Source organism: Cavia porcellus, unplaced genomic scaffold (genome assembly GCF_034190915.1).
Source record: "Cavia porcellus strain 051 isolate PalLab524CR breed Dunkin Hartley unplaced genomic scaffold, mCavPor4.1 scaffold_17, whole genome shotgun sequence".
NCBI classification, from domain to species: domain Eukaryota; kingdom Metazoa; phylum Chordata; class Mammalia; order Rodentia; family Caviidae; genus Cavia; species Cavia porcellus.
The window spans coordinates 66,371,732-66,393,128 of NW_026947500.1; the positions used below are offsets into that span (position 1 = coordinate 66,371,732).

The following is a 21,397-nucleotide window of genomic DNA, read 5'->3' on the forward strand; positions in this document are numbered from 1 at the left end:
TCTGATATTTGAGGTGAATGGCATATATTTTCTTCTATATACATTGCTCCTAGAGTTTCTTGAGATGGGCTGGAGGTTTGAGGTTGTAATTTGGTCTTTCGTTTTGTCATTTTCCTATATTTCTGTGTTTCAAGTGTTATTTGAAAGCTTCCTCAGGATCTGTTGAAAATCCCCTTGTATGTTTGCAGCTACTGAGACTCTGGCACCACGCTACCCCAAGCCACTGGGCCTGCAGAACCAATGGCCCTCCTCTGCCTGCTCAGAACTCCGCAGTTCCAGACAAGCTGGGCCTCAGGGACACTGTGCACCCACCTGCCCCTTGGAAGCTCCACAGCTCTCCAATTGCTGCCGGGATGTGGAGGCGGATGTAGATGCCTCAAGCCCACCTCTCCACTTCACTGCACCGAGAAGCCTGGAGGGACCCAAACAGTCCGGGCTGAGATATCCACAGTCCTCCAGACACACAGGGAGGCCAACGCAGGCACCTCAGATCCGCCCTGCCCCTCCTCTGCACACCGATGGCCAGGCGCGGCAGCGAAACAGGCTGGGCTCCGGGGATAGTGTGGGCCCGCCCACCTGTCGGAAGCTCAGCAGTTCTCCAAGTGCAACCGGGATGGGGAGGCGGATGTAGAGGCCTCAAACCCAGCTCTCCACTTCACTGCACCTGGAAGCCTGGAGGGACCCAAACAGTCCGGCGGAGATATCCACAGTCCTCCAGACACACAGGGAGGCCGATGCAGGCACCTTAGATCTGCCCAGCCCCTTTGACTGATTAGACTCTGTTGCATTCTGTATGATAGTATCAAGTTTGAGGGTATAGGCAACTACTTTGAAGGCAATAAGATTCACTAAGAAGCCCATGCTGGTTTGACTATTGTCTCCTTTGGACGTCCTGTAATGTTTACAATGCCTAAGTTTTATTGGTCTTTTTCTCTACTGTTTTGTTCAACTTTATAATATCTAATGAGATAGACAATTCTTTTTAAGGAAACAAGAGACATCGTTGATAACCATTGTTGATAACCTTGTACTCTGTTTTACATCATGTGCTATGTCTATCCTTGGTTTTGACTGACAGCTTTGTTTTGCCATATTTGACTTTATTCTCTCCCCCCCCCCAAAAAGTAATAAGAACTAAGGAGTAATAAAACCCAAAATGTGTAAATTTTGTTGTAAAAAAGAGAGGGAAAAAAAGAGCTCTAAAGATACAACAGCAAGTGTGTTTAGGGGTGTTAAATAGCTGACCATATTAATGTTTTTGGTTGGATCATTGAACACAACTGTTTGTAGTCTCACTGTTTGAATGTCCACTTTGTATTCTTTGATACTGTGATTTGAGCAACTATTTCTAAGATGATAATATGTAATCTATTAACTGGTGATTTCTTACTGTCTTTTTTTTTCTTTTTTCTTTTTTTTTTTTTTTTTTTTTTTTTTTTTGTAGTTCTGTATTAGGTGTACCCTTACACCGCTTTGTTTTGTTTTGTGCTTTTCTCTTTTTCCTTTTAAATAAAATTTTAAAAAAAAGAAATATTTAATCTGATGTGCTAAGGGATTAGAGGGGAGTCTGGAAGGAATTACGGAGGGGGAGAGAGAGAGATTAGGGAGATGCGCTACCAGACAATTCTGTAGTATAGGTAAAAAGCGTTTATAGCATTCACAGGGTCTGATTCTGCACTCGAAGTGTGCGAGCTTGCAGACACACAAAACGCGGAAAGAACTTTTAAACAAGCTACACTTAAAAATCAACGAGTTACAGTGTTGCATTGGTAAAGGTATATTTCTTCTTTAGCAAAATATAGTTACAGATTTTATTTATCTGCAATCAAACAGAGTTTGACCTCAGGGCTGTCAGCATTCTAGGCAAATACTCTGTCCCTCAGATCAGTCCTGGATTTTTAATAAAACATCATGACAGTACATGACAATGAGGGGCGGAGTCACAGCACAGCACACATGTGCAGTATTTAATCAACAACATTGAAACACTGGGAAATCTTTTGTGTTGAGAAAGATAGTGTCTTCTCTTCTAATTCCTTATTAGAATATGTGCAATTAAAAACCCAAGATAGCACTTTGGAAGCCCTTTAGTGTGATTCTTAAGATTTATGAATATCATGTGGTAAAAATACACAGCTACTTGGGTGAGCTGTAATCCCTGAATCATGCTGTGACACATAAACATGTCTTCCTCCTGGGAAGTTGTGCTTGGTTCCCATTCATCAACAAACCCTATCTCCCCTCCCTTACCATTCCAGCAAACATTATTCTACCTCTGGCAGTGACTTCTTAATTTTTTAAATTTTGATGTGCGTGTCTTCATTCTTTGATATGGTTTTAATATTAGTGTGTGCTTGGGATGCATAATGATTACCTTCATGTGGAGAAATTTATCCAACTACAGTTACATCCAGTCAGCTTATTTCCCTGTCCCCTTCCTGTCCTCCAGGCTCCCCTGATGCCCAGACATCACCCCATATCCACAGTGTCACCCTCATTTCTTATCATCTTTTATTTGCTATTCAGATCATTTATATTTCAGATTTAACATGATATCTATATGGATGAATATAGTACACACTGATTGAAACAGTTGAAAAGATAATCTGAAACATGAATCAGAAAAGACACAGAACACGAATTATTTCACAGGTTATCAGTTCACAGTAAAATTGTCAAAGGCTTGTGGGAGCAGCAGAATGTGACGGGAAGTCTTCAAAAATCACACAAGTAACAGTCTCTAAATTTTTAGCTTGTTTTACATAAACAAATGAACTTAATGCAGATTAAATGTGTCTTAATCAAAGTGAAAAGAATGAAGCCTTCCAGATCCTGGCTGAATGGAGGAATTGTACAAAAATGTATCAAATCACAGCAAGCCAAGGACAATCAAAAAGCACAGAAATGCGGGAAGAGCTGGAAATCCACGTGTTTAAGTGTCTGAAATGCTTTGCTGAGCAAAGATGCAGAATCTCACTTTATATTGCTTATTTAAAGCAAAGACTTGCAGGTGGATAATGTGAATTAGACCATTCTTCCAAAAGGAAAGGAAGAGAGCATACAGGGCGCACTCTGATGGCTTCTCTGCTTCCCCTCACAGGGGCGTCTGTGACTCAGGCTCCCTGAGTGCAGGCGCCTGGGCTTCTCCTTCAGGCTCCTGCTGCGCTGTCTCTCGTCCTCCCTCTGGTCAGCAGCAAACCCGGGCGCTGGGCGCACTGTTCACCGCTCCTGCCAGCATCAGGAGTAAACAGAGCATAGTGGATAATCTCAGGGCTGTGGCTGGATGGCTGGGAGCCTGCAGCCAGGTCACCGCCTGCTGCCGCTGGGCACACTGGTTCTCGGGGGACCTCGGACCCAGCCTCTGCCACCTTGTGCTGCAGCATCTGCTGAGCTCCCAGACACACCTGGATGCCGGGAAAGGAGGTCCTGTGTCACCGTGCAGATGCCCCTTGACTGGGTACTGCTGGACACTCAGCTGTGAGGGAGGAAAGCCGGTGGGCAGGAGCTGAGCGTCAGTCTCCAGGCAGAGTTCAGATCTCAGTAACCGCCGTGTCCTTCTACCCAGGCTGCACAGCTGAGGGCCACCCAGGGGGCATTCGGGCACCTATATGGGCTCGGTGGCCCTATGTCCCTCTCCTTACCTCGTGGGCTCCTCACTTTGCTGTCCCATGGGACACTGGCCTGCTGTGACAAGATACTCTTCGTGCGGATTCTGCTCCTGAGACGGTGTTTTAGGCACCAGTAAATCTGCTTTCTATTCCCGTTCTCCATTCTCCCTCCTGCCTTTCAGGAGTAAAACCTTTTAGCGCATTATCTTTCTTATAAATTACAGAGCTTTTATTTTTTATTTAAAGAAAGCAAGAAAAAAAACAAAATACAAAAGAAGGGCAGTACAATACAGAATTCAATAAAAAAATTTTTAAAATTTAATACTAAGGAATCAGTAGTTGATACTGACATATTATCATCTTAGAAATTGTTTTTCAAGTTAAAAATCAAAGCATAAAAACTGGCCAAACATTCAGACATTGACAGTGTGAGTGTAAGTGTGTAAGATAGATGACCTTATGACTATTTTTGTCAGACCATTGAATAGAATGGTTATTTAAAAAGTCCAGCACTGATGAGTTATTCTGATGAGGTCTCCTACTGAGATGTCCGTTCTGATCACACTGCCTGGTATAAAAATCATGCCATGCCTGTGCCGCAGCTCAGAGGGTCAGTACACACGCAGAGCTCCTGAACTGAGCAGGAGGAGCCGCTGGGAGCCGCTCTTGCTACACAGCAGCTGAAGGCCTGGGCTGGTGACGGGGAGGGCTGGAAACAAGGATCTTCTGCAAGGCTGACTGGGGGGGTTCTTGGGTGAATAAGGGTCTCTGTTTTCGTTCTATCAAATGCCCTTCCTCTTCTCGCAAAGGCCATCACAGCAGCACCAGAGAAGCGGAGGGAAGTGACGCGGCAGCCTGCACTCAGGCTGATGGCCAGCAGGACACTGCTGGGCAGCCAGGGGACACGGAGGCAGAGCGTCCCAGGGCCTGGAGGCAGAGAGGGAGCAAAGAGGGGCCGAGGGAAGGAGCCTAGCCACCCCTCCAGCTGGTGCTGGGGAAGGGGAGTCAGATGCTCATGGCCGTTCTCTGTTCCCTGTGACTCATTTTCCAGTTTTAATACAATGGCACAAAACGGCTCTGCACAGCGGGGCAGACAGGGCACCCCGGAAATAGAGAAGAGGACATGGAAATAATCCCACGCCACTAAAGCCCTCCGGGTTCCTGGTGAAGATTGCAAAAGTGAACTTGGGAGAAAAGAGAGCCATTGAACAGCTGCTGCTGGGCACACTGGAATTCACACGCAGAAGCAACCACCTGTGGGGCTGGGGATTTAGCTCAGCGACCTAAGTGCCTGCCTTGCAAGCGCAAGTCCTGAGTTTGATCCCTGTTACCGATTAAAAAGAATAAGAAGAAGAAACCACGTGTACTAAAATTATCTTTAAAATGTCAAAGTCCTCAGTGTAAGACCGGAAGCTTTGAAATTAGTAGCAAAAATGTAGGAAAAGCCTTTCAGGTTATGAGCTCAGGGAGGGACGTCTCCAAAGAGTTCCAGCAGCACAAAAATATCAGCAAGAGTCAGCAAGTGGGAATCCATGAAATTAAAGGGTTTATGCACAGCCAAGACATGGCGGAAACATTCCACAAAACAGCACGCCGGCTACACTAGTGAAAGAATACATAAAGATCCCCGAAAATTAACATCAGATTTAATAATGAACAGGCACTGAGCAGGACGAGTGCAAATAGGCAGGAATTGCAAAGAACGTGGTCGATATTTTCGCTATTAAAAAATGCAAATCTAAAGTATACTGAGGTTTGTTTCACCCTGTCATCATAGGAGCATCGAGAGCACACATGTGGGCGTGGGAGAAAATAATTTTATTTTCATCGGCGGGAACGTTCGGCAGCATAGCTGCTGTGCGAATCAGTGCAGAGGTTCCAGAAAAACTACCACATGGCCGCCATGGGAACCAACGGCAAACATCCTCAGTGTATAATCAGAGCATGAAAATTATTCTGCTCCACAGGCACCCGTGTAACCGTGCTTGTCGGGGTGCCCAGTACCCAGGAATGGGACTAGCCAAGGCTCCAATCAGAAGACGTGATGTGGATGAAATGCATACTCAGGGAGGTCAGTGACAGACAGATGGACAGGGAGACACAAAGATTACACAGACAGACTGATGGCAGGTATACTGATTAGCTGACTGACATATAAAATGAATAAAATGATGTCATTTGGAGAAAAATGGGTGGAACAGGAGAGATTATGTTATGCAAACTAAACTGGACTCAGAAGAAAACTGTGTCATGTTTTCCTCTCCTCAATGGAACTGCAAATAGAAACGGATGACGTGAGAGGAGAAAGGAGACCAGGAGCAGAACAGGAATAGGAAGGAATCGGGGGGAAAGAGCGGGGTCAGGACATGGAGAGTAATAAGAACAGTAACGCAGAGCAAAGCACGTCGCTGCTGGGACGATTGTGCAGAAGGAAATGCCTTACAGTGTGTAACTGATCTGCATTGATAAAGGTAATTAATTAAAACTTAGCTGCTTATATCTTCAGAAACATTGAAATCAGAGGAACGGGAATTCCAAGTAAACCAGGGCAATGGTGAGTTTCATTCTCAGCTGGGCAAAGCATCCCAGCCTGAGGCCCGAGGTTTGGGTCCCGTGATGGCAGACACCCCTCCAGCCTGAGACAGCAGATTCTTTCAGAGTTTTCTTCCAAAGAGTCTCAGCAGAGCCCTCTTGACATCTCTGTTCCTCAGGCTGTAGATGAAGGGGTTCAGCATGGGGGTGACCACGGTGTACATCACAGAGGCTGTGGCGCTCGCGTGTGAGCTGTGGGCTGAGACAGAACCGATGTACACGCCCAGGCCTGTGCCATACAATACAGAGACAGCCAAGAGGTGGGACGCACAGGTGGAGAGGGCTTTCTTCTTGCCCCCAGCTGAGGACAGCCCACGGATGGAGGAAGCAATCTTAGCATAAGAACAAAGGATGCCAGTGAGGCAAACCGTAGCCAGCAGCACGGGGGCGAAATACATCACGAGGTCATTCAGAAGGTTTTTGGAGCAGGCAATCTGGGCCACTTGATTGAGTTCACAGAAGAAGTGAGGGATTTGGGGGTCAGTAGAGAAAGACAGGTGCAGAGCCATTAAGCTTTGCAGCAAAGCATGCAGAACACTCAGAATCCAGGACCCCAGAATGAGGAAGCCACACCGCCAGGGGTTCAGAATGACCGTGTAGCGGAGGGGGTGACAGATGGCCACGAAGCGGTCGTAGGCCATGACAGCCAGGAGGAAGTTGTCCAGCTCTCCAAAGAGCAAGAAAAAGGACATCTGGGTGATGCAGCCTGCGTAGGTAATGAGCTGGCTGTGGGTCTGGATGTTCACCAGCATCTTGGGCACAGTGGTGGAGGTGAAGCCCACGTCCACAAAGGACAGGTTGGAGAGGAAGAAGTACATGGGCGTGTGCAGGTGGGGGTCGGAGACGATGGCCAGGAGGATGAGCAGGTTCCCGAGCACCGTGGTCAGGTACATGGAGAGGAAGAGCCCGTAGACCAGGGGCTGCAGCTCTGGGTCCTCTGAGAGTCCCAGAAGGAGAAATTCTGAAATTCTGGTGCTGTTTTCTGCTTCCATATGGTGGATGCAACTATCAGTGAAAAAGAAAAGTCACATAAGTCCTCTTTGAGCAAAAGGACATTACTAGTTTTGTCGAATTTCCACAAATTAAGTTTTGCAGTCTATAAATTGCAGTCATTGTATAACTTAAGGTCCCCTGGGGAAATTCCTCGTGCCATTCCTGATTGGAAATTTCTGTGCCTCTCTGAGGTTTCTCCCCTAAAATCGTGTCTTTTGTAGATTTCCTATGAAATTATTTCTCACAATTGAGAAATATATATGGGGCGATGACCATGTTGTATGAACTGTTTGGAAAATGATGAGCAGAAGCTGAAAACTAAAATTTCTACCTCCCAATGGTTGAGAAAGAATATATTCAAAAAAGAACATCATATATTATTGCTAGTTTTTGGTGAGGGATTGTGTAGACTTGCAAATGCATACTCACAGAAATCAACGTATAGAATATGTGTAACCGTTTAGATATCAATTATACCTCAATAAGTGAACCTCTGTTGGAAAACAGAGATGATCATGTAACATCCAATGGGATCAAGGCTCCATAAAGAAAATAAAAGTTTTGAAAGAGAGAACAGTCAGGAGATTGTATGTGTGTGCCTGTGTGTGTGGGTATTGGCACACACAAGTGTGAATATTATGCTGGGCATGGAATCCTGGACCTTATTCATGCTAACTACATTCTCTGCCCACAAGTGCAAGGCTGTGAGTTCAAACCCTGGTTCCAAAAAACCCAAGATCCCAATGCATGTGTTACCCTCAAGTCTACATTCTGATCATTCTCAATTAGCAAATGTTTCCTGCTGTTCTATATAAATTCTGTAGGGTAACACCCGGGAGTCTGCTCTCCTACACTGAAAAATATCCTCTGTGTGACTGATCCAGAGAGCACTAGGTCACACACACACACCTCACCTACACGGACTTTACCCTTAGATTTCATGACTCAGGTGAAGAGATTTCACATTCCTTGTTCACTTTTATGCTTGCACAACAGTGTGTAAATACATGTACTTCGTATAGAGTCGGATTTAAAGAAAATAAGAAGCTATCAGATAAAAGGTGTGGTGGGGAAGAGACTGAAACCAGGCTAGATAGAACAATCTGAGAGGTGTTAGTAAAAAATCAAAAGCAGCCTAACAAAGACTCGAAATAGGATGCGAGACAGGAATGATTTAATGACTTCAACAGGGAATAATAACTCAATTTACAAAGATCTATAAGAGATTAACATATAATTGAGGTAAAACATCTGCATATATCCTTTTAGACAGGGATGGAGTTCAGGTGCACAGAAGGCATACACGGGGCTCTGGTTCAATCTCCAGCATCACAAAAAAATAAACTCTTTCTAAATATGTATGTGTGAAATACATTCAAGAAAATAAAAGGCGATCTTCAGTCAGATGAATATAGTATGTTCTAAGTGATGACCAGAAATAATGTGCTTTGTAGAACTAGATCAGAAAAGATAAAATAATGTATATTCCCCAACATACTTACATACAAATTTTTAAAAACTACATGCAATAGTGAATGTGGATAATAACTGTAATTCTTATATCTGGAAAAAATGCCATCTGTTAATATCTCTTCATTCCTTTTGTGTAAGTATCTAGTTCATGTCTTGTACTCTGAGTAACAACTAGAAATAATGATACATGGCATATTAGTTATTGTCTTATGTTTTGTTATGAAATTTTGTTTTCTTATAAAGTAAGAAGAGAAAAGTCTAATTAAAAACAATACTCTGACCACATTGCATAAATGCAAAGAACTACATAGGCAATGTAAAAAAAACAATTATTGAAAACAATAACACAAATACATTCGGATGCACTGGTAAGAAAAAAATTGCAAGCAAACTTCATTACAGTAATACCCTTTTTAATCTATCAAAGGTTTTCATCTGCGTGTCTCCATGAGGGGAAATAACTGAAAATGTGTGCAGTACCTCCTGTACTGGTACTGCAAGGTCGTATATTCAGGAAATACTCGGGTCCAGAACTCTCCGATGTAAAGATGCTGCAAATGGAAACACACCCTACAGTGTGCATCATCAAGAAGAGGAGACACAGCCCACATCAGCGTCTGTCCCCTCACAGCTGAGGTCCTGTGTCTGTGCTCCAGGTTCGCAGAAACATATTCTCACAGTAACCTGGAGCCACTCTGGTCCTATTGCTTCCTCTTGTAGCTAAGTTTCCACTGTCCCTCAGCTGTGAGCTGTGGCAGTGCTGAGCTCCAGGGATGCCTCTGTGTTTACCATGTAACTGAACACTGAAGTTAACTGAGCAGGAAGAGTCTGCAGCATTGCCTGCTCTCTACCCTAAAGCAAATTCGCCCTGAAGTGAGCAAATTCAAGCAAGTCCCTCAAGCAAACTCTGCTAGCTTTCAGTCCCTCTGAGCCTTTCCTTCAGCACCCCCGGAATTCTTGGGGTCACCTGGATGGAATCTTTCAAAAAAAGGTCTCTGTGTAAGCACCTCGAACACAGGCTGGAGACTTGGTGATGGGAGCTCTATCCCAGACAGGACAGCAGCCTTAATGAAGCCTCAGACCCCAACCCAGGGCAATTTATTTAGAAAAGCACCTTGCCCAGCTCAGCACTGCACATTCTGAAAGACAATTAGTGCAGGACACATTCGCATCTCCCAGTAGATTCTCCCTCAGGCATTAGTCCCTCCCTCTTGCCTTTCCAAACCTTATGGGACTCTGCTCTCCACAGAAAATTTTTCCTGCTGATTCCTTGTTATACAGCTCAGATTAAAAATCCAGGGGAATCCAGGATCAGAATTCCTTCCCAGTAAAGCTGCACAAAGTACAAATATGTACTAATAAAATGAATAATATCTAAAAATCATCAAATAAATTATCTGACTCAGAAAATCCCAAAAAGAATGAAAGACAAATTGGGAACATAGGAAGATTCTGGGTCGCTTTACATATTCTGTATTTGGGTCAGTGTTCTGATTATGTGGAGAAATTTTCAGATCTGAAACTTCACTGAACCTTTGAAATGGTGCTTGGCCTGTGTATTTTCCAATTCATTTGTACTTTTAGCAAAGTTTCCTCTAGTATCTTCTCCCCACTATCCTTCACCCTTGAGAAACTGGTAACAAAAGCAAAATCCTTGGGCTCACCCCAGCACCTAGCAAGTGGACACAAATGAAATTAAAAGGCTATTTAAAGAAGTCATAGAAAAAAACTTTCCAAACATTGGGAAATGGATCTGGCATGCTTATAAGTGAGGCATATAGGACTTCACCTGGCCATAACCAAAGTAAATCTACATCCTGACATATAATAATCAAGATCCCAGAAATTCAGCCCAAGAACAGAATATTAAAAGCTGCTAGAGAAAAGAGACAGATCACCTATAAAGGAAAACCCATCAGAATCACGGCAGACTTGTCAGCACAAAGCATCCAGTCAAGGAGAGGTTGGAGGGAAGTGTTTCAAACCCTCAAAGAAAACAACTTCCAACCCAGATTGATGTACCTTGAAAAACTATCTTTCAAAGTTGATGGAAAAAAGATACTTCCATGATAAAGAACACCTGAAGGAATTCATGACTACCAAACCAACCCTACAGAGAGTGCTGAAGAATATTCTAGAGGGAGATAAAGCATGATTCAAGGAACAGCAGCAGAGGAGGATCCCTAGACAAGACAGGCAACTGAATGAAGGGAAAAGTGGGGGGCCAATAGCAGGAGGACAGCAGGGCAGAGGCAGACCAGTGTGTGCTGGTTGTAACCATTAATGTAGATGGCCTCAGATCAGCAATAAAAAGAAACACAGGGAGAGGGCATCAGGAATCAAGATCCATTGATATGCTCTATATAAGAAACACATCTAACTGGAAAGGAAATTCATAGACTGAAAATCAAAGGAGAGAAAACAATTGTTCCATGTGACAGGAGACCAAAACAAACAAACAAAAAAAAAACACAAACAAAAACCAAGAGTAACTTTCCCATTAACTACAGAATGCATAAGAAAGATATGGTATTATTAGGCAGTGGAAAGCTTCCCAGCAATAAAGTAGAATAATCTCAGGGCTCCTGTAGGTAAATGGACGCAACTGGAGATCATGTTCATGGCCAAAACAGTTCGAACTCACACGCGTGACCCCGAGCATAAGAAACAGAAGGAGGTGGTGGTATCCAAAAGCAAATGGAGGAAACCCCTGGGAGGGAAACGTGCAAACTACTGGTAATTTCTTACTGTCTTGTCTTGAACTCTTGCATTGTTTACACCATTTTGCTAGGTTTGGCTTTGTTCTGTCTTGTTTTGTTAGGCTTTACACTGTGTGATGGTAGGGGCAGCTATTTTAAATATAAAGGGATAAAGTACGGTAATCTTAGTTTCCTATTATTATGCTGTGAAGCCTGATAACACTTTCATTCATTTGTTTAATTGGTTTTATTCTGTTTTGTTTGATTTTTTTATGTGTGATGGTATGAACACCTATTCTGAAGAAAATGAGACATTTTGACAGCCACTGCTGATTTCCTGTCATCTTATTTCAAAGTCCTACCATGCTTTGTACTTTTGTTTTGATTGGTTCTATCTTGTTGTGTTTGATTTTATTATGTGTGACGGTATGGACAACTTTTAAGGAAAATGAGATATTGTAGTAACCATTGTTCATTTCCTGTTATCTGGTTTTGCAGTCCTGTAATGCTTTCATCCTTTTGAATGGTTTTATACTATTTTGTTTGCTATTATTGTGTGTGAAGGCATGGTCAACTATTTCAAAGAAACCAAAAGACATTATAGTAGCCACTGTTGGTGACCTGTTGTCTGGTTGTGAAGCTTGGTATTGCTTGCATTGTTCTGTTCTGATTTGTTTTCTTTTATTTTATTCTCTTTAAAATAAAAAAATGAGAATCTGCATTTAAACAAAATTCCCACACAAATCCTCTGCACACTGAACCTGGAAGAGTCTTGATTAGTACGGGATCTCCTGGGGTCCTTTCTCCTTCTGCTTGTGCTGGGCGTTGGTGGGGGACACTGTCCTGTGCTCTGTCCAATGCTGAGCAGCGTCCTTGGTCTCCACTCTCATGGCGCCAGATGGACCTCCCTCCAGGGGACAAGGGGGTTTCTCAAAGTATTCCCAAGTGTTCTTTGGAGAGAAAATCATTCTGGTCATGGAGCACAGTTTAGGGCATGAGAGCTGGGAATATCTGGAGAGGTTCCAATGAGAGCCCATCGGTTTACCATTTGTTACTTTTGACAGATCCACATAGACCCTGTAAGCCCAAGAGCTGCAAAGTTAGAAAAAGGTTCTTAGTGGTAGTGGCCACTAGAATGGACATTTATAAAACTTAAATGATGTCATGATCAATTGCATTATCAAGGAAGTGTGGCTAAAAGTCTGAAAATTGCTTATAATTGCCACACACTTGATAAGCGATTTTCTTCTCTACTGAATATGTTGTAAGCTGTGGAAGACATGAACTTGTCCTTGGGAAAAATGGAAGCTTCGGTGATGTCGGACAGGCTCCTTGATTTTAGACTTTGACTGGAACCCACACACAGGATTGGGACAAGATGTAACTTTAGACCTCTCAAAAGCGAGAGAGTTTACGGCAAAGGGGGAGTGAAGTCTGCATTCACCTCGATTTTACACCTGAGCTCTTGTCACAAAGCATCTTCAGAGAACATTTTCTGTGCGGAGCAGCATCCCACGGGGGTTGGAATGACTAGAGGGAATTTGCTGATGCCCAAGGGAGAATCTGCTGGGAGACAGGAACATCTCCTGCGCTGACCGTCTTGCAGAATGTGCAGCCCTGAGCGGGCAGGGTGCTTTTCTAAACGGATTGTCCTGGTTTGGGGATCTAGGCTTCACTTTTGTGTCTTTCTTGTCTGGGGCCAGAGCTTCAGTCTCCATCTCCAGGTCTCCAGCCTGTGTCCGAAGTAAAGGGTAATTGCTGACCTTTAAGAATAGGCGTGGAAGCTGAATTAAAAGTGGGATGGAAGAAATAAGGAGGCTCCAGTTTACTGTGAGAATATGTCCGGAGGTCCCTGCCATCCCTGGAGTGTAGACACAGGCCATCAGCTGTGCCGGGACAGAGTCTGACGTGTGCTGTGTCTCCTCGTGTTTATGATGGACACTGTAGGCTGTGTTTCTATTTGCAGCAGCTTTGCATCAGAGAGTTCTGGACCAGAGTTATCCTTGAAGATCCAACCTGGCAGTACCAGTACAGGAGGTACTGTCCACATTTTCAGTTATTTCCCTCATGTGAGAAGTCAGATGAGAACCTTTAGTAGATTAAAAAGGATATTGTAGTAATAAACTTTGCTGGAAGTTATTTTCTTGCTGCTGACTCTGAATGTATTTGTGGGTTTGCTAGCAATTCCCTGTATAGCAGACTGTCCATGTAAAATCTTCGCTTTTGCACAGTGAGGTGTGTGTGGGGGGGGGTGAGTACTCTTTTTAATGACGCTTCTGTTTTTATTTTATGAAAAACTAAAATTCATAACAAAATGATTTTAGGATAACAATAGTCAGTATACTACGTGCTATATTTTCAGTTATTCAGGGCAGAAGGTGTAAACCAAAGAGAGTCTTACAAAAAAAGGAACAAACAGAGAATACCACAACTACATTTCTCTACACATAGGAATTGGGGATTTTTACCACCTTCACTGTTTGCCATTTAGCTTTTAAATTTGTGTGTAAGTTGCTGGTGGAAATATATACATATTTGAATTTTTACAAGGCACATTATTCTGGTCATCACCTAGAAGACATTGCATTCATTTGAATAAAGCTTATGTTTGTTTCTGAAATACATTTAACACATACACAGAAAGAATTTAGCTATTGATTTTTGTGGTGTTGGAGATTGAATCAGAGCCTGTGTACCCCTGAAATACATCCGCCTAAAATGATATATGCAGATACTTTAACTCAGCTGTATGTTAGTTTCTTACAGGTCTTTGGTTACTGTGGTTCTTATCCATAACCATTTTGCATCTTTAATAGCAATGTTTTTACACTGCTCTGTGTGACCTGCTTTAGTCTCCCCGTCTCACTGTTTCTCTCATAGCTTCTCCTTTTCCTTAAATTTGCTTTGTACACAGCACCTGTATTCCTGGCACCCAGGAGTTACTTGTGGAAATACAAAACAGAACATGTGTGTAAAATTCTCTCATTTGAATCTAGAAGTGTAAAGGCAGAGCCACTCTGTGAGGGGATGGGTGTGTGTGCCCTGATGTCCTCCGGGCTTAATCACACTGAGGAAGGTTTTCAGTGTGAAGGAACAGACTCCAGGGTGCCACCACATAGAAGTTATGCAGAACACGGGGAAACACATGCTCTTTGGGAATGATCAGAATGCAGACTTCAGTGCAGCACATCGATGAGCATTTGCAAAAATAGAGACAGAGACAGAAAGAGAGCGAGACAGAGACATAGAGAGAGGAAGACAGACAGATCAAAACCCAAAGCCTCACAAGGACAGGGAGTAAATGCTGGAAGTAAAAATTCACAGATGGGATTCTTGAGTTACAATGGGACCAGATACACACGAGTCCTCCAGACAAACGCGGAACGGACAGAGGAGCTCTGTCTTCATTTCTTATGAAATGCTTAAAACCAGAAGCTCTTCGTCCGTTTTCTCTTCTGAATGGTTGGCTTATTCCTTTTGCCCACTTTTCTCCTGAGCTGTTCAGTCTGTAGACGCTGGACACTAAAAGCACAGTAGAACCGTTTCTCCTGGAAGCCTTTGTTGCTGCCCTTTGTCTCTGGTCCTGGGTTAAGGCGAGCGGGAAGGTTGCACAGCTGAGGAAGAGGCTTCCTGCTCCCGCCCTCCCAGGAGTCCCCTGAATCTTAACACCGTTTTAATCCCTCAGGTTCATTCCGTTCTGTGTGCTCTGTTGGTTGAGTGGATGTTTTATGCTTTTAAAATGTTTCTGTAGACAGAGGGCAAACCACAGCCCTCTGGAATGGAAAATGAATGGAAATTCATCTGATGGCAACAGCTTGCTGAATGTCTGTCCCTCTGTAATATGTAATATGTGCCCGGTGTGAGAAAACCGTGTTATTTACACAGGAGTCCTCACTGTGATTCCTGCATCTAAGCCTGATGTGCTCAGTGTGTGTGTGTGTGTGTGTGTGTGTGTGTGTGTGTGAACTAGTAACTCAGGAGTGAGTGCAGGCTTCCGAGGAGAGGGGCTGGTCCCCCCTTCACAACACAGAAGCCAGAACTGAAGGCAGCACAGGAGGTAACCAAGGGCGTATGTCAGAGCCTGGGGGATTTTGACTCTACCAATCAAAGCAAACATTACAGCAGCTGGAAAGAGAGCCGCCTCTTGTCCTGAACATTCAGCAGCAATAAGGCTGCACACTGTTCTGGGTGCCAGGAGTCAAAAGCAGGAGTTGGGTGCAGGAGTGAAGGCCTCAGGCACCCCAATAAACACCAGCACAGACCCACACCTGCGACCTTTTTCTCTCCCAGAGACGAGGTCTCGCTTGCAGCAGAGCTGGCCTCTCACCCTGGAATCAGTGACCTTTCCACTTCCACGTCCAGTGGAGGAGCAGACGCCTCTGCACACAGGTCAGTCCTCGTTCTGTGTCACAGGTGGCCCCTCTCACTCCCTGGTCACAGGGCTTCCTTGTTAGTGATGAGCTCCTGAGAGAAGCATCTTCTCCAGCGCCTTTGACCCTCTGCTCCTCCTGGGAGCAGTGCACAGCCCCCGAAGCCCTCCTGCTCCCCACCTGTCTTTCTGGGTGTTTCTGTGCAAATGTCACTTTGTCCCTGGTCTTCTGGGAATAATCAGCAAACACAGAACCCCACCAACTCTCCTTTCCATCTGTTTTCACCACATTTTCTACAATTGGATCTTGAAGCGTCCTGTAACCAACATGCATTACAGGGGTGATCCCCACGGTAGAGCTACTGGGAGGTGGTACAGTGGGTGGAGATGGGCTTCGGGAGAGGTCTTTATACTCCTAGGGGGGCACATCCTTGAAGGAGACTTCAGACCTGCAGCCCACTTTCCACTTTCTTTTCCCTCCTGCTCATGATGTGGTGTGGATATTCTCTCCCATTCACTCCTGCTGAGAATTCTGTGCTTCCCAGTGTTGTGGGGCCAGCGCGTCATTCAAAACCCTAGCCAGCATCATCTTCTCTCTTTACAAGCTGACTGTTCCTGGGAAAAGGTCAGGAAAACAGCACTTAGCATCATCAGACATAAGAGTTTTACAAAACTGTTTATACCCCGTCTATCATTTTACTGTAGAGATTTTGCTTTCCTTCATTGTTTTTTTAACCTTCTCTTATTTTGAAGGGAGTAAAATACAACAGGAAAAGACAGAATAAAGCCAATTGAGACAATGCAGTGAAATTGTTCCACAACTTTAGAGCAGGATACGGGGATAACAGGAATAGGTACCATAGTATATCTCCTTATCTTCACAATAGTTGTTCTTTCAATCAGGTACAACAAAATCATACCAAATACAGAACATTATAAAACCTATCAAAACAGAGTATTGAATAGAGCCATGCAATTAATCAAAACAAAGCAAAACACTGATAACAATATTTGCATTCAAAGAGATAATAGAAGGAAATCCCCCGTGTTTGCTGTATTGCATGTGGTCAACCTCCCAAGAGGTGCGCAGACCTCTGGCTCTTGTTTGCTAACCTGGCGGGGATGTTTGATTCTCAGCCCACACACCAGTAGGTTCACGGCTGCCTACCAGGGAGGCGAGCAGGTTCCTTTGTTTCCCAGCACCCTAAGTACCAACATAGTGTGGATCTTGGGAGACGCTGGCTGTTCTCTCCCTGGGGCATGCACCTCTTGCTGGAGCCATGGCTCCTTCATTGTTCATTGATTTTCGACACAATGCCTTGAACATGGGCCATTGTCAATTTATATTCCTCAAACATATGTTTTTTTCAATAAATTCTTACAATATTGACACTTTGCTCATGAGATAGAACTTCTTAATGAGACATTATACTGTAGCTGGAATCTGCTAAAGGGTAAAAATCTATGCAAAACACAGAAATTATTTTCCTGACTCTAGGAGATCTGGATGGAAGTGTAGCTCAGTAGCAAGAGCCCCTAACTTGCAAGTGAGAGGCCCTGAGTTCTACCCACCTTAGTGCAAAAAGGCTAACATTCATGTCAGGTGAGTCATGCATCCTTTGGTAATGCTGCTTTTCTCACTCCATTCTTATTTTGGAAGTTATACCCAAAGCATGGAACCAGGAAATGTTACGTGGCCTTCAGAATTTCTCCTTCTGGGACTCTCAGAGGACCCAGAGCTGCAGCCCCTCCTCTACGGGCTCTTCCTCTCCATGTACCTGACCACGGTGCTCGGGAACCTGCTCATCCTCCTGGCCATCGTCTCCGACCCCCACCTGCACACGCCCATGTACTTCTTCCTCTCCAACCTGTCCTCTGTGGATGTGGGCTTCACCTCCACCACTGTGCCCAAGATGCTGGTGAACATCCAGACCCACAGCCAGCTCATTACCTACGCAGGCTGCATCACCCAGATGTACTTTTGGATGCTTTTTTCAGGGCTGGATATCTTTCTGCTGACGGTGATGGCCTATGACCGCTACGTGGCCATCTGCTACCCCCTGCACTACACGGTTATCATGCACCGCTGGCTCTGTTTGTTGTTGGTTCTAGCCTGCTGGATCATGGGTGTCCTGATTTCCCTGTTACACACCCTCATGGCTTTGCGTCTGTCCTTCTGCAGCCACTTGGAAATCCCACACTTCTTCTGTGAACTGGATCAGGTGGTCCACCGTGCCTGTTCTGACACCTTTCTCAATGACATGGCCATATATGTTACTGCAGTGCTGCTGGCTATCTGTCCCCTCGCTGGCATCCTGTTCTCTTACTCTAAGATAATTTCCTCCATACGTGCAGTTCCGTCAGCTCGGGGGAAGAACAAAGCGTTTTCCACCTGCACCTCTCACCTCTCGGTGGTCTCCCTGTTTTACTGCACGCTCCTGGGCGTGTACCTGAGTTCTGCTGTCACCCAAGACTGGCGCTCTACTGCAGTCCCCTCGCTGATGTACACCGTGGTCACCCCCATGCTGAACCCCTTCATCTACAGTCTGAGGAACGAAGACATCAAGAGAGCGCTGAGAGGACTTCTTGGGAGGGCAACGAGCAGAGGACCAGCTGGCCCACCTCGGTAGAAATGCTTCTCATTTCGGGCCTCAAATTTTGGAGTCAGAATTTTGATCCTTTGATCAGATTGTGCAAGACGTTTTTCCCTTTACCGCCTGTAATTTCCATTTCTTTGATGTAGTTCTCTAGATAATTTAATTAAATCACTTTATTAAGTGTTCTCTTCTTTCTAGTGCCTTTTATTACTCCCCCAAACTTGTTCCCCTTCTTGGATCGGAAGTGTTTGGAAATTCTCATGTCTGCCCTGGAACAAAGCAGACTGCTTATGAAAAATTGTTATACAATAGCGTATCATGTTCAATTTATATCTTTTGTGTTCTACAGCAACTTTGAAGGATTTTGCTGTTAGTAGAGGACAATTATACTTGGCAATTAAAGTCAGCTACAAATTTGAATAAATTGATTGATTCCATATGACTTTAGAGTCTGGAATGACCTCTAATATGACCAATAAATTTTTGAAGTCGGTGAGTGTATTGCTTTGGAAAATGATTTTGAGTCTGTATTCTGTTCCTTCCCGGTGTATTGTGAAGCATTGTCCAGGTGAAGAGAATTTAATAATCTGACTTCACAGTTGGTTGGTACACATTATTGTTACACTGAGTTACCTTCTTTGTTCTGTTGGTCAGAATGTCTAGATCTGAATACAGATACTGTCCCTCACTCTAAATGAGAACCCTCATCAATATTATCCTGTATATATTCTTTTTTTCCCCCTTTCCAGTGCTGGTGATCAAACCCAGGGCTTCATGCATGCTAGCAGTGCCCTGTCACTGAGCTAACCCCGGCCCTGTGCATCTCCTTTCCCCCAGGAATAGTCCAGTCTTTATGTTCTGGCTGACACAGGACTGTGTCTTCAGCCCAGTCGTGGGACTCAGAGTCACCCACTCCCTGTGCACACAGGCGTGTCCTTCCACCGTGTCTGGGGTGGAATCTCACTGCAGTCACCATGTAGTACAGTTACTTTAAATAAGCTGCATAGCAGGGTCATTATGAATCTTGTCACTAAATATACAAATAAATTTCAAGATTATTGGCGTATGGTTTTAATTATCCTCAGTTCCTTTTTCTTTTGATTATTGTATCACTTGACTATTGCTGTACAGGAAGCTGTGCTAAAATTCAGTAGTTAGGTGTGACACCATTTTCATCAAAAATGCAAGCGCACAGTTGGGGGCTCCTCTGACCACTGCTGGGCACCGCCCAAGTCTGAATCCAGGTGTGAGTTGCTACTTGGTGTTTTCAGGATCCTCCATGACATGGCAGGCAAATCTAGCGTTTCCCCTGAGCAAATGACTTCTGGCCAGTTTTTGACATTTCTGCACTGAGATTTGCTTTCAGGGCAGGCCTTCCCGGGATTCTGGTGCAGAGGTAAGTTTGGGGAGCCCTGTCCCAGGGCTTCGTTGCATCCCACACACTGTCCTTCCTTTTGCACAATCTCTGATGCCTGCTTTTGCAGTTTCTGTTCAAGGTCCACAAGAAGGAGAAGGCTCGAGACAGAAATTTGTGTGTATATACATATGAGAGCTAAGAGGAGTGCACCACAGACGGTGTTAGTTCTTGGAAGAGAACAGTTGGTGCTCCCAGGATTAGCCTTACTTTACGTGTCTGCATCTGGTAATCTAAGAACCCATTTGGAGGTCACAATATGCAATATTACACCTGTTATTAAATTCCCATCATCTGGATTTGAAAATCTATACTGTGACTGTTTAGGGTTTGTTGTTATTGTTGCTTGTCTGTTTTGCTTTTTGTCTCTCTTTTCCAAGTATTTTTTCTATTAAATATGTAAATGAGGAAACTTTAAACAGAGAAAAAGAATGAAAAGTTTCTAACTCAAGAAAAATCTTTCAAGGCTTTGGCTCAAGCCAGATCTCCAGAGAAACACCGTGTTACTTAACCAGTTTTCCATCTCAGTTTATTTAGGGTGCTCCTGCATGGGTTGTCAAACAAATCTGGGGTGTGTGTGAGTGTGGGTGTGATGGCCCCTGGGAACGTCTATGATTAGTCAGAATGTCACCTTAACACACATAATCAGTTTCAAAACACAATTAGTTGAATGTTCCAGGCAAAATTGTGCAGACAGGATGGATTGCGGTCTTTATGAACCTAGCATTGTTTGACCTTCATAAAGAAGGGAAAGTACTCAGTGTCCTAAAAGAAAGCGACTGGGAATATGAAGTAATCTCAGTGGAGGAGAAAAGGAGGTAATTCCCACAGTGCAGTGGCATCCAGAGGGAGCTGACGAGATGAAGGGCGGAGGGGGAGGTGCTCGGTTACTGCAGAAGTCTCCCTTCTACAGTTCTCATGTGTGCCATTTCCCTCTTTGCCTCCCCAAAACAGAAAAAGCGGTAACAATGGAATACCAGAAGTCACTGTTTTCTCAGTTGTCGAAATTCTGTTTATTTTATCGCCCAGTATTCTAACACAGATGAGATAAACAAGCTCCATCGTAAGGACCTGTATTGTACCACACTGTCTAGAAGGACACAAGGTACAACATCATTTTTAGTGGATGAAATCATTCACTTTTCCTTCTTTGCTTTAACTATAATAAAATATGTGAATATTAATTTAAACATAAGGTAGGTTAGTCTCTGTGTCTTAAAATATATAAAAGAAATAAGTTCAAAGGGGAAAAGAAAGATGTCGTAATCTCTATATGTCAAGAAAACCTTCGTGAATGTTTACTGTATCATTGATAATTCTTATTAAACTTTAATTTGGGGATCATTGTAGGTTAACATGCATATGTACAAACTAAGCCTGAGAGATCCATGAATGGTTTACTCAGTTTTCCCAACAGTAACATCTCATAACACTGTGGTACAATGTCACACCCAAGGTACAGACGCTGATTACAGTCACCACACAGGACAGCTCTGCAGAGAGGCTCAGCGCTGGCCTTTGGAGAGCCTCCCTGCCTTCTTCCCTTTCCTGTCCTTGACCTAAAAGAACCACCAATCCACTCCCTGTTCCCACACTGTTATGAGGGCAGAAATGTCATCTAGCATTCAAAGCCCTCTGCCCCAGAAAAATGG

The 21,397-nt window shown here is 44.0% G+C and overlaps 2 protein-coding genes across 2 annotated transcripts; one reads left to right on the forward strand and one right to left on the reverse strand.

The window, feature by feature from the left end:
• Positions 1-6,262: 6,262 nt before the first annotated feature.
• On the reverse strand, positions 6,263-7,192 carry LOC134471239 (olfactory receptor 7A17-like). Its single transcript, XM_063229309.1, has one exon. It carries the CDS (start codon positions 7,190-7,192, stop codon positions 6,263-6,265), a length of 930 nt encoding a protein of 309 aa, XP_063085379.1.
• An 8,374-nt stretch (positions 7,193-15,566) lies between these two features.
• On the forward strand, positions 15,567-18,818 carry LOC134471027 (olfactory receptor 7A17-like). The gene has a single exon (XM_063228537.1). The coding sequence runs from the start codon at positions 17,345-17,347 to the stop codon at positions 18,362-18,364; it is 1,020 nt and encodes a 339-aa protein (XP_063084607.1). The 5' UTR covers positions 15,567-17,344; the 3' UTR covers positions 18,365-18,818.
• The last annotated feature ends 2,579 nt before the right edge of the window (positions 18,819-21,397 follow it).

Coding starts and splice junctions, on each gene's coding strand:
- LOC134471239 (XM_063229309.1), bottom strand. CDS start 7,192: ATGGAAGCAGAAAACAGCACCAGAATTTCAGAATTTCTCCTTCTGGGA.
- LOC134471027 (XM_063228537.1), top strand. CDS start 17,345: ATGCATCCTTTGGTAATGCTGCTTTTCTCACTCCATTCTTATTTTGGA.